Source organism: Jaculus jaculus, chromosome 5 (assembly GCF_020740685.1).
Source record: "Jaculus jaculus isolate mJacJac1 chromosome 5, mJacJac1.mat.Y.cur, whole genome shotgun sequence".
Taxonomy (NCBI): domain Eukaryota; kingdom Metazoa; phylum Chordata; class Mammalia; order Rodentia; family Dipodidae; genus Jaculus; species Jaculus jaculus.
Genome location: NC_059106.1, coordinates 134272059 through 134285484, shown reverse-complemented (window position 1 = coordinate 134285484; position 13426 = coordinate 134272059). Strand labels below are relative to the sequence as shown.

General features: G+C 42.5%; 1 protein-coding gene across 1 annotated transcript; it reads left to right on the top strand.

Moving 5' to 3' along the window:
- The first annotated feature begins 1358 nt into the window (after positions 1-1358).
- Rtp4 (receptor transporter protein 4) lies at positions 1359-5652 on the top strand. Its single transcript, XM_004654523.2, has 2 exons — positions 1359-1597; positions 4594-5652. The coding sequence occupies exons 1-2, from the start codon at positions 1440-1442 to the stop codon at positions 5105-5107; spliced, it is 672 nt and encodes a 223-aa protein (XP_004654580.2). The 5' UTR covers positions 1359-1439; the 3' UTR covers positions 5108-5652.
- Positions 5653-13426: the final 7774 nt, after the last annotated feature.

Below are 13426 nucleotides of genomic sequence, written 5' to 3'. Positions count from 1 at the left end.
GGGAAAGAACTCTACAAGTCTGGACCTCTTTATTTACGCAATCCTCAGAGGTGGCTGTCTCCTTGGATGCAAGGGTCTCCTCAGGCTTACAAGGGACAGCAGTATTTGCACATATATAAAACAAAACAAAGAGAAACAGGGTCCTGGGGCTCAAGGCCTGCTTCCCTTCCTGTTTCACCATCTTCAAAGGGGTAAGTGAGAAGTAGCCTTCCTCTCATGCCAGGACTTACTCGTGCCACAGCAGAGTCCTTGCCAGGACAAATCTCTGTGGCTGGCTCCAATACTGGCACTGGCATAGCTCCCACACAGGTAATCCCCTATGCTTTTTCAGGTTGGCCCCCAGTGCCTACGAAATCTCTCTCTAGCCAACAGAATTGGTTTCAAGTTTCACCTCTATTTACCTACAACTTTAGGCAAAGGTAGGCCAGCTCTCTGTGCGGCTCATGTGCAAAATACCAGGAAAAATCAAAAAAATCTCTTCTTGGGGACTGTTGCAGTCCGGTTCGCATTGCTGGTAGAAATCACCCAACCAAGAGTAGCTTCTGGGAAAAAGAGGTTTATTTTGGCTCACAGGCTTGAGGGGAAGCTTCACGATGGCAGGGGAAAACGATGGCATGAGCAGAGGGTGGACATCACCCCCTGGCCAACATAAGATGGAACACAGCAACAGGAGGGTGTGCCAAATACTGGCATGGGGAAACTGGCTATAAAGCCCTTAAGCCTGCCCCCAACAATACACTCCCTCCAGGAGGCATTAATTCCCAAATCTCCATCAGCTGGGAACCTAGCATTCAGAATACCTAAGTTTATGGGGGACACCTGAATCAAACCACCACAGGGACCTGTAGTGAGGATTGATTAGGGGCCCCAGATGAGAGACAGATGAGTCACCTTGTACCTGCCCTAGGGTCTCCATGAGGCAGCTAGCATCTGTGGGGCCTGAGCACTGTTTCTTAGTCACCATGGACTCCTCTATTCCAATGCCAAATATAGTCCTTTGCTTACTGTAAAAATTACAGAAGGGCTGGAGAGCTGGACCAGAGGCTAAAGGCACTTGCTTGGAAAACCTCTGTCTAGTTCTCTCTGTCCTTCGTTCTCTCAAATAAATAAATAAATAAAAATGTGAAAAATACAGAAAAACAAAATGAAAGGTGTCTTACCCGAGCCCCTAGAATTGACAACAGAGCTCTGTATCAGGTCATCTCTCAGCAAGGTCCCTTCAACAAAGTGAAAACCCTCTGCTGCCCTCTCTCTACCCAACAAGCAATTGTTCCACTCGCTCTGGAGAAATCGAAAGTTAAAACCTGGAAATCGAAACTAAACAAACCCAGAAACTGAAACTAATTTTTTTTTTTTTTTTTTGCTGGCCTGGAGTTGAACAAAGCAACCCGTTGCTCACTTCACACACGGGATCTCAGCTTCTGCCTTCGAGAAGAGCGATGCCGTTTCTAGATATCAGCGTATGGGAGCAGAACTTTCAAGCACTGATGCGCCAGGAGAAACCCGGCGTCAAATGGAGCCTGAAGTTGGATAACAGCATTTTCCCGAATAAGGTGGCATCGGGGTGGACGCAGTTCCAGCAGAGCGCTGTGGCTCAGTGAGTAGGTCCGCACACCCGCAGGCTTTCCTGAGAGCACAGCCCCAGCTTAGCACTGACCCATCCCCCTGTCAGCTCGTTTAAAAGAACAGACGTCACTCTGGTCTATAGTCTTTTGTAGAGCCTGATAAACTCCAAGCCTCTCTCCTGTTTTAAGTACAGGAAGCTTCTTCTCTGGCTAGGTTTCTTTCCATAGACGTTCAGGAAATCTTGGAAATACCTCCAAGTTCCAGAAATCTGTCCTCTTGTTATCTTATGACTGCTGATTTTTTTTTTTTTTTTTTTTTTTTGTCCCAGCCAAAAAAAGCTCTGGCAGCTCACCCATATCAAAAGAAAATAACACGAAAGATGTAAACTGGGAAAATCAATTCATTTACACTTGGGCTAGAACTGGAAACAGCTATTCTCATTCTGTCTCTGCCTTCCACATAACAATGCTACAATTTATAGAAAGGCCAAGAAGTACGCAGGGATAGCTTTAGCTGGGGCACTGGGAGTTAGGGCGTCCTAGCTTGAGGGCCAGGACTTCTGCAGGCCGGCTTTACTTCTGGCATAGCAGTGTCTGCTGATGATGGTTAGGAACAAGATAAATTTCTATTGCAGGCAGTCAGCTTGAGACACAGGCCCAGAAGAATATGCATGCTGCCCTGCCTGGGCAAGACTCCAGTCTGCCCCAAGATGTCCATGAAGAGCAGCTTCCTGATCCTCCCCACCCACAGCAAGTTGTCCCCACCCTTGGTGGCTCCTTCTGAGTCTGTACTTGGACATTTGAACTTGGCAGTGAGGTCCATCTTAATTGAATACCTAATTTATGAAAACACTTGAAAGACTTGAGCTAAGTGGCCATTTAGACCTACTTTGTTTTTTTTCCCTCAGACTCTTCTCATCCAGAAAGAGGAATCGCTCTTAGCTTGAGAGCTTTTCTTCTCTTATTTCTACTTTCTTTTAAACCAAATATTTCATAATTTATACCTCTTCATGTTTATTTGTTTGTTTTCAGTTCTTTGCTACTCATCAATAAGAACTTAGAAGCCATTGGCTTGGTAGTTTGGGGAGTTCTTTACGAGCCACAGCTGGCTTGGGGCATCATTCTAAGCTCATCAAGTGCCCAGTGTCTCAATCCCACCGCACTATTGGGAGCTGAAATTTGTGTGTGTGTGTGTGTGTGTGTGTGTGTTTAGTTTTTTGAGGTAGGGTCTTACTCTAGCCCAGGCTGACCCTATGTAGTCTCCGGGTGGCCTTGAACTCATGGCAATCCTCCTACCTCTGCCTCGAGTGCTGAGATTAAAGGCATGCACCACCATGCCCAGCACAGTTTAAAAACTTCTAATTTTGAGAGAGTGCTTCTTTCACTCTCACCACTGATTTATGGCAGAGGTTCCTGAATTGATTAAGATCAAGCAGTTTTATTGAATGCCACTTTATAAGTGGCTGTGGATCAAAGGAGAGATTGCTATCTCAGAAATGAAATCCAAAACCTAGTTTAGTGGGTGTCTGAGAAAAGTTCCTCCTTTATTGGCTGTCCTCTCACCCCATCTGTAGTTCTAACTAACTCTAGTTTGTAGGAACCAATTTCATAACCCATTTCAGGAGGTTGAGAACAGCTGGTTTGGATGAGCAAGCCCTCTCTTTGTACCTGGCCCCCAGGACCCTCAGCCCTGTTTCTACCTCCCCATTGATCTTCCTGCCAATGGCCCCTGCGCCACCTGGGGCACACACTGCTCCACCCCTTGTGAATGATCAGACAACCCGTATGTTTCCACACTCCATACATACCCTTGGGACACTGTCAGCCTGTTTACTGGTCCTTTCCTCCTTCTTTTCCTATGCTTCTGTTAAGGGACATCCAAGGCCTACTTCCTCCTAAGCAGAACAAGTATACACATATCATAATGGTTACTTGCACAATGTAATATCACAATATATGTTATATTGGTTTATAAATATTATACAAGCTATGTGTTTATTTTGAACTACAGAATCCATGTTAAACTGAGTATCCTAGCATCACCACAATACTACCCAGAATCCATTGTTTTAAGTGAAGCACTGAAGTTTTCAAGCCACTTGCAAGAGCCTATAGCAGTCACTTTATTCTGCTTTGTAATCAAGGGACTTGTATGTTTCCACTCAATCATAGCTCTTCAAGAGACTCATAATGTGTTTATTTTAGAATCACTTCAAATAGGAAGCTGTACTTCTGCTTGATAAATTTATATAATTGTCTTTTTGAAAAGGGAGAGCATTCCACAAACATATTTTGGGAATATCAGTTAGCTTTTGAAAAGCATTTGTCATTTATAAACTATGTCCCCAACATTGTCTCATCTGATGTTGACCATACAACCTTTGAATATTTTACATTTTTATGGGTTTAGAAATTGAAATGTTTAGAAATGATTTACCTAGGGAACCCTAATATAAACTATGGACTTGGATCTTAAACCAAGTATCACAGCTCCAGCTTCCAGTCTGTTTGTCTAGGTGTAAACTGAGCCAGTCAGCTCATTAGAAATGATGTACTATTACATGTAGATCAGAGCGGTTGGTTTCAAATGGCTTAGAATTGGAAAGCATGGCTCTCCCACTTACTTTGTAGTAGCTTGAACAGATGAAGTGTACTTTTTATGACTCAATTTTCTTAGCTGGATATTGGGCTCAGTAAAGGCTATTTCAGAAAAATGATTTAAAGATAAAAGTAACATTGGAGGGCACCAATTATTGTGTCTGCTTTAAAATAGGTAGTTTATAAAAGTTTTTTGCCACCATGATGAAGATATATAGCAGATATTTCTTGTTTTCCACTGAGACTTCCAGAGATGTTTTAACTAGCAAGGGGGCAGATCCAGTGGCTAATAGAAAAATCTTTATTTAAAACCCAGTTACTGTCTGTGACTGCCCAAACCAAGGAAGTTTTTCAGATTGAAAGAGATCCTAGAGGTGAATTTCAGGTCAGTAATAATCTAAGGATATAGTTTTCTTCCATCTGTCTGCAGGTTTTGCTGTTCCAGTTGTTACCGAAGTTGGGCTTCAGTTCAGGTGAAGATCTTATGCCACATATACTTGGATACCTGGAAATCCCAGGGCCAGGTGCTCATGCGGGTTTTTGCTCAGCGGTGTCAGAAGTGTTCTTCCTCCAATTTTGAGGTTCCTGAGTTCTCCAAGGAGAGTATGATGATGGTCCTGGAAAGGCTGGCCCAGCATATCCTGGAGAGGTACTTTGGGCATACGCCCAAGAAGACGCCAGTGATTCGGGGGGTTCGTGTGGGTAAGCCCCATGATGCAGCCAATTGTGAAAGATGTGCCCTGGGCTACTGCTGTGGAAAGAGCTCAATAGGAAACAAAGCAACGCCATCCAAACCCCCTGGCTCTTCCCCAGGGAGTCACTCCTCCCCCCTTCAACCTCCTAATGGCAATGGTACGGCTCCAGAGTTAAGAGATGTGGGTAAAGGGCTTCTTTTTATCGGTGTTGCTGTCCTGTTTGCCCTAGCGTTTAGAAAAGCCCTATAAACTACACATGATTTCAAAAATAGGCTTGTCATCTTCTCTTGTTATTTTTCTTTATTTCCTTAAATTGTGTGTAAGTTGTGCACTGTATGTATTCATGTAACATGTACATGTATGAGATACATGTGACCTGTGTATATGCCTGCCAAGGTCGGAAGAGGATGTCTCGTGTCCTCCCTTGGTTCCCTGAGATCATGTCTTTCACTGAACCTGGAGGCTACTGTTTTTTGTGTTTTGTATTTTTTCAGAGAGCATCTGCAATCCTGCTGTCTTGTCCTCCTTAGTGCTGAGGTTGCAGGCATGAGTGGCATGCCCAGATTTTCATAAGGGTGCTGAGAATTGAACTCAGGTCCTTATGATTGCACAGCATGCTGAGCCATTTCCCCATCCCCTTGTCTTGCTTTTGTTCCATGGTTATCAGTCAACTGCTATACTTTGAATATGTTAGGGAGCTCGGTTTGTGATTAAGCAAGGCCAAGTTTATACAATAAGTACTTGTTTCATGGATTCTCTGAATATACTCTGCAATATGACAAGCACATATTAGATCCATAATAAATACATGTTAAATCACTAAAAGGTCTTCATTAATTCATTCATGTTGTCATTTATTGGCATTAATAATTGTTGATAAACATTTTTTTTTGAGGTAGGGTCTCACTCTAGCTCCGGCTGACCTGGAATTCACTGTGTAGTCTCAGGGTGGCCTTGAACTCATGGTGATCTTCCTACCTCTGCCTCCTGAGTGCTGGGATTAAAGGTCTGTTGATAAACGTTTGACATCGTGCTCTTCCTTATCATGCACTGATCCAGATACAACAGAGTCAAGTCATGATGCACTGAAGCCTCCAAAGTTGTGAGCCAAAATAAGCCCTTTCTCTCTTCTGCAAGGTTTTGTCATGGTAACTGAAAGGCTGACTAACACTCTTTTTGCCAGACCTATTTCTAACTAGCTAAGTCATTTCCTACCACACATGAATTCATATTGATTCCCAACAAGTCATTTTACTTTTAAAATGAAGGGGATGACCAGTTGCAAGAGTCAAATTTTTGCCTATTAAGTTACTACTGTTTGAGAATTGTACTGTGGTCCCACTTAATTTTCATCTATTATGTTTATTATGAGAGGAAAGAGTTTATTTCAGGCTTATAGTTTTGAAGAGAAGCTTCAACGTGACAAGGAAAAGCATGGCAGATCAGAAAGCCATCACATACCTGAGTGGAAGTAATCTAAGTAATGGGCTTGGAGCTGGGATAATAAATCTCAAGACTACCTAAGGTGACACACCTCCTCCAGCCAGGCTCCACCTCCCAAATTGTCACTAGCTAGAGACAGTATGAAAGTCAATCACAAACACTTGAGGCTCTGGGGGACACTTTACATTCAAACTATCATAAGCACATGTTGAGTTTGTAATGACTAATCTTTTTGACTTGATGGAATTCAGACTCATAATAGAAAGGGACCTCTGGGATTCTCTATGAGGAAGTGTCTAGATTGGGCTAATTGATGTGGGAAGACCCACTCTGACTATTGGTGGCATCATTTCATAGGTTAGGTGTCCTGGATTCTACAGAAAAGGAGAATGTGAGCTGAGCATAGGCATTCATTGCTTGCTTCTTCCTGAATGTGACCATCATGTGACCAGCCATCTCCTGTCCTGTTTCCATACTTCCTCTGCTATGATGCACTGTGTCTTCCAGAACTCTAAGCCAAACTAAAATGTCCCTTCTTTAAGCTGATTTTGTCAAGTATCTTGTTGCAGCAACGAGACAAGTAACTAACTATGCAATTGGAGAACCAAGAGTGACCTTTTCCTTATCTATTAACTGAAATAAGTGATGGGTTTCCCACCCCCTGCCCACACATACTACTATGTGAATATGGTCAGATGCAAGCTGAGGGAGAGACAGCAGTGCAACCATGGTGAACATGAGCCTATGCCCCAAGTTCATCTAATCCACTGCATTCCCCTGTCCTGATTTGCACTCCTATAGCTTATTTATACTTGTCTGTTTTTCTGGATAGCTGCTGGTACTGCTTAGCCTTGAAACTTAGTTGGCATTTTACAACTTGGAACATGATAACCCATGTCTGGACCCACCATCTTCATAGCTTCCTCCCCCGCCCCCTGCTTCTGTCCATTCTGATGCAGATGGTATGGCTTTACTTCAGAACACCAATGTCATAAGTTGTATTTTTTTTCATGGGAAATTGACATAAACAACCTTTCACCATTTCTCATCACAGAAAATGATAATGCCATAGGATCTGCCAAATCACATGGTCCCTGTGTCAAAGGTGCTTGTATTATTGCATTGTTCATTGTACTATTGACCAATTGTGACTCTTTTCCTATTCTGAGTCCTATTCCAAGCTGGAAATTTTCATGATAAATTATGAATGTTAAGGCAGTTACTATGGACCATCAGGTTTGTGCTTCCTTTTGGTAATGAGAGGACTAATATGCAATTATTTGAATTTTATTTGGAAAGTGTTCTTCCTCATATGATCTAAATTACTGTTTTTCTAAAACCATTATTGAAGAAGCAGGGACTCCTTAAAGGAATTAACTGGATTATCACCCACTTGGAGTGGATGCACCTTACCAAGGTGTTTGATACAGTTGCCATGTCTTACTCATCTTGTTTGATAAACATGACATCACTGGTAGAGTGGAGCACTTTGCGCTTCTTCAGAATGTTCACATAGTCCAGGCCTTACAGGTTATATCATTACTGAGTGCAAAAAAGCTCACATAGCCATATGCTTGTGCACTACTGTCCTTCCTGATGAGTAAGAACTACTTCCAATCCTCCTTTGTAGGTGTCATAGTCCATTTTGTATTAACTTTAACAGAACATCTGAAAGTAGCTAATTTATAAAGAATTGCTTTGGCTCTAGAGACTATCTGGTCCAATAGTTAGTGGCTAGCATCCAACAAAGACCTTCATGCTCTTTCATTCCATGGCACAAGGGGGAAGAGCAAAGGAACATGCATTCAGGTGTGATGGAGAGGAAGAGGTCTTGAACTCTTCATTTAATAAGAAAATCAAAATATGCCTTTAATCCCAGCACTTGTAAAGCAGAGGTAGGAGGATTGCTGTGAGTTCAAGGCTACCCTGAGACTGCACAGTGAATTCCAGGTCAGCCTGGACTAGAGTGAGACCAGGAACTCATTCTTGTGGTAAACCACTCCCATGATAATTCATTCACAAGGGCATAGCCCTCATTGTCTCTTAAAGATCCCACCTTTTATCATGACTTCATTGAGGATTAACTTTCCAATTCATGAATTTGGGAGAACATATTCAAACTAAAGTAATAGAGATGAGAAACAATTCATTTGCCAGGTCAACAGACACACAGTGTGCATCTGAACTATGTTAATCTTCCAGAGCAGGGATGGGCCTTATGCCCTGGCACTGTAAATGTTCTTACCCCTCCGAACCATCTCTGCAATCGTTTTGTTTGTTTTGACTGTATCAATTGAAGACTACCCTCACTGGAGGCTCACCTACTTGCTCGTACATAGAATACCTATAGGATTAGTTCAGAATAGCCAGACACTGAGAGAAAAACGAAACGAAGGGAAGGAGATTATAAAAGGGCTTACTTGAAGAACCTTTACTAGACCTGGAGGACATAATTTCATGATGGGAAGGTGTTGAGCTCAGGCTTCGATGGCTCTATCTCCAGGCCACAGCCCTGCTGTGGTGGCTATGGTGCCTTTAGGAGGTGGGTTTGACTGACAGGCCTTTGGAGGTTATTCTCATCCCTGGCTGTGGCCTGCTCCCTCTGCTTCCTGATCTGCCGACACGTGGGAATGTCTGCTGCAGGCTCCCACTGCTGGGAACTCTCTGTGGACAGGGCTCTCTGCCCTCCCTTTCTTAACACATTGGGCTTTGATCTCTCTGAAACTGAGCCAAAATAAGTCACTTTTCCCTTAAGTTGTTTCTGGCAAGTATTTGATCACAGCAATGCTAACATAATCCAGAAGGGGTCAGCAAGGCTGCCTGAGCATTGACTATGTAAAGGTTCTGCGACAGCACTTGTAAAGAGACGCAATGTTTGCCTCGACTTTCTTACTTGGATCACTTTTCCCGTATTTGCTTTTTGTTCTTGACTTTCAATTAGTGGATTTCCTCAAACATCAAGCAGTCTTCTACTCAAGTGTGAGACATAAAAACCTAATTGGAACATTGGAAACTAAGAGACAATGGAACAAAGGCTTAGTCCTCAAAGCCCTCAGGGAAAAATTATTTCCAGTAGAAAACTCTACACTCAGACAAAACTTAACCACATGTAAACACAGAATAAATTTCAGTTTTAGACACTCAAAGAGTAAAGTAAAACATTGCCTCCTCTCCTCTTATATTCATTTTGGGGAATCTGATCAAAAAGATGGCGGAGTAAACGAAGTACCTCGAACACATGGAGCACAGGGGCAGGAAGACACCAAGCAGGTCCTCAGAATGCAGGAGATGTGAGTTCCCAGAATAGAAGCTATGCAGCCAGCCCAGAAAGAAACCTATCTAGATAGGAGCAGGCCACGAGAAGGCTATGGAAGGGAACGCCCCCAGGGGCAAACCAAAGATAACCCCAAAGTTACAAGATGCATTTCTGTTCATGAAGAGAAACTTACTTCTGATAGATTAGGAAATGAATTAGACAAACATGGAGAAAATAGAACAAATGAAGGGAGAATGAAAATGAAAGCAACTGGGATGGAGAGATGGCTTAGTGGTTAAGATGCTTGATGGCAAAGCCAAAGGACCCAGGTTCAATACTCCAGTACCCACATAAAGCCATATGCACAAGATGGCACATGTGTTTGGAGTTCATTTGCAGTGGTTAGAGACCCTGACATGCCTATTCTCGGGCTCTCTCAAATGAATAAATAAATAAAATATTTTTTAAACTAAACTAGTTATTAACATAAGGGCTTTAAAAATTGTACCAGAAAATAGATGCAATTAGAGTACCTTGTGTGGCTTAGGTATGAATAATATCCAGGCATGGATTTACCAAAAATATAGCTTCAAAGCATTAAGATGAAAGAGAAACTTACCTTAGAGTTGAGGATGTAAGAGAAGAATGATAAGCAATCAGTGGTTAATAACGGAAGTTTAAAAATCAAGAAAGGTATAGAAGGAAACACTACATAAGAGGAAAATTGTTCTGGTGAGTAAAACAGAAGATGAGACTGACAAGAACAGGCTGATATTTGTAATAAGTGTTACTGAACAATTTTGTTTTTCTTAAGTTATACACACAGATGATTTCCCTAAAAATTATGAAAAAATGCCACTTAAAAAAACTACAGTTCAGTAGATGTTTCAAGATATTTTCCTGTTATATTCTCTGGATATAGTCTTCTTACTCTAATATATCCCTCCTCCCTTTCTCTTGTCCCATTCCCTTGTCTTCCTTTTACTTCATCTCTTTCACTCATCTTCAGTTATATTTAGATATGGTGACACTTGTGGAATTTGGGGGTACAAGGATAGTTTGTATGCAACAGCTACACTGTTGAATAGCTGCAGATCACTATTCTGGTAGTGAATGATGTCAACTAGGGTGTTTTAATGAGGTATGTAAGGGTGTTTTTGGGGGGATGTTAACCAAGGATTGAAGACCCTCCATAAATGTGTTGTCCATATCCCATAGTTTGAGGCCCTGGACTGAATCAAGGGACAAAGAAAAGAAAGCCAGCAGAATACAAGCATTCCCCGTTCTCTGCATTCAGACTGGTGCCACAGACCAAGCATCTCCCAGCACAAGGCGTCTCCCACCATGAACTCTGTCTGAACTGTGAGCAAAAAAATAAACCCTCTTTCCTCAAGTTGCTTTTTGTCAGATATTTGTCACAGCAATGAGAAGACATTAACTATCAAAGATAGGCAGTGCTTTGGTTCTACATAGACAACAATGTCCTCCATTGACTGTGGAGAACTTAAAAATATTTTTTTTATGAGAGAGAGAGAAAGAATTGTCACACCATTGCCTCCATCTGCTGCAATCAAACTCCAGATGTTTGCCAATTTGTGTGCATCTGAGACCTTTGTGCTTGAGTCATCTTGTGTGCCTGGCATATGTGAGACCTGGGGAGGTGAACATGGGTTCTTAGGCTTTTCAGGCAAGTGCCTTAACTGCTAAGCCATGAGTCCAATCCAAATGTGGAGAATTTTAAATCCGTGGTAAAACTTGCTGGGATGGAGAAATGGCCCAGCTGTTAAAGTGCTTGCCTGCAAAGCATAAGGACCCAGGTTTGATTCCCCAGTATCCAAGTAAGCCAAATGCAAAAGGTGGTGCAGATGTCTGCGGTTCCTTTGCAGCAGCTAGAGGCCCTGACATGCCCATTATTTTTTTCTCTCTCTGTCTCTCCCTCTCTTTCTTTCCCCCTGTCTCAAACACCAAACATCTGCAGGCCAAAGGGCAGGAGAGAAGCCTGTGGGGATTTGAAAGGACCGAGTCATCTGATGTCAGAGTCAGAAGCGATTTTAAAGAGATGTCCCGACCCTCTTTTTTTCAGCAGCATTAAAGAAGTGGCTGTTTGCCCCTGGATTCTCAGCGGGGGCTCCCAGGAACAGACTCCCACTTAAGGATGTTGAATATGTAAACACTCCCCATGAAGCTAAAAGCTTGTAGCTGCAGAACTAGGAATTTGGGAGTTCCTGATGGGAAGCAGGGAATGGTTGGGGGAGGAAGAGCCAGAGAAGGGGAGTAAATGAAACAAAGCAGAGCTACACATCCTGATTCCCAGGAACGTTCAAACATCTGGAGTTGCTCAAGGCCTAAAGAAGTTTAATAGGATTTAGAGGCTGGAGTTGCTGGGATACCAAGGAGTAGTCATGTAGTCACTGCAGAGACATAGAGTGGCCTTTTCTCTGGAAAGCTTAAGATGTTGGGAAAGAGGGGGTCCATCCAGGTGGTTTAGTGGCTCATGTACCTTCAAGGAAGCTCTTAGAGACCCTCTTCTTCTAAGGCATCTTTCAACAAATAAGGAAAACAAATCCTTAAGGCAGAACTGAGTTGCCTAGTAAAGTATAATTTTCAAGAAGGTAAAATCTTATACAGATAGCAAATGGATATGATTCAGAGATTTTACTGAATTCATTAATTAATGAGGAAACAATAAATCCAAATGGTCCAAAAAAATGTTGGAAAAACTAGGTATGTAAAGCTTTCTGGGTTATAAGTTACACAAAGATTGTTTTATGTTTTTAAACTTAAAACAATCATTTGCAAGGAAGGGGGGAGGAAGGGAGGCAGGGAGGGAGGGGGGGGGAGAATGGGTGTACCAGGACCTCTAGCCACTGCAAATGAACTGCAGACGCCTGTGCCACCTTGCATATTTGGCTTTACATGGGTACTGGGGAGTTGATCCAGGGTGGTTAAGCATTGCAGGAAAATGCCTTAACAGCTGAGCCATCTCTCTAGCCCCTCTTTTATGTGTAGCAGAATTATAACCTAACATTTAGGACTGTTAATCCTAGGCAGAAATAATTTGCATTTCTATTGAACAAAATTTATGTGATTCTTCAGAGTGAAGTACAATAGTCCAATAAATCAAAAGTTAAGTCTGGGACAAAAAAATGCATCTAGTAATCCCTTTGGTATATTTCCGAGTATGTTAGTCATATTTCCCTCGCTGTAACCACATACCTGAGAGAAAGCAACTTAATGGGAAAGATTTGTTTTGGCTTATGGTTTCAGAGGATCCAGTCCTTTGGTGACATCATTTCTGGGTCTGGGCTAGGGAAGAGCACCATGGTTGATGACAAGTTGTGAAGCAAAGTTGCTTAACTCCCAGTGGCTGGGAATGAGAGAGAGTGAGAGAGAGAGAGAGAGGTATCAGAGCAAAACAATAGACCCTTGAAGGGTACGTCCACAGTGGCCTACTTCTCCAAGTAGGCATTGTATTTTGACTTCAGCAAAGCTCTAATGTCCTGGTCAGGGGGAACACTAGTGCTTCTTTGGGGAGAGCTTGGGGATGAGTGAGCTACACTATTTGCCAAGGGATTTATGGAGCCTGAGGCAAGTAACACTGAGCTGTTTACCAAGTATGACAAGGCATCTGCACAAACACCCTTTGGTTCTTGCCAGATCTGTGTGGGTGGCAGAGGTCGGGATAATTTCATTTCATACAGCACCTCCGTGTGACTGCTTTTCTATGATTGCTTTGTTTATTTGTCTGAAACAGAGTTTAGGCAGATAAGGAATGGAGTAGCTCAGGGGTAAGCTACTAACCATCCAAAAGATAATAGGAGGAGAACGGTCAGTTACCCCACACCCAAATTCTGAGATTTGTTTTTTGT

What these genes read in the sequence shown, in the direction of transcription:
- Rtp4 (XM_004654523.2), top strand. Translation starts at nt 1,440, where the DNA reads ATGCCGTTTCTAGATATCAGCGTATGGGAGCAGAACTTTCAAGCACTG. An exon ending in CAGCAGAGCGCTGTGGCTCA is followed by an intron (nt 1,598 to 4,593) that starts GTGAGTAGGTCC and finishes ATCTGTCTGCAG; the next exon opens with GTTTTGCTGTTCCAGTTGTT.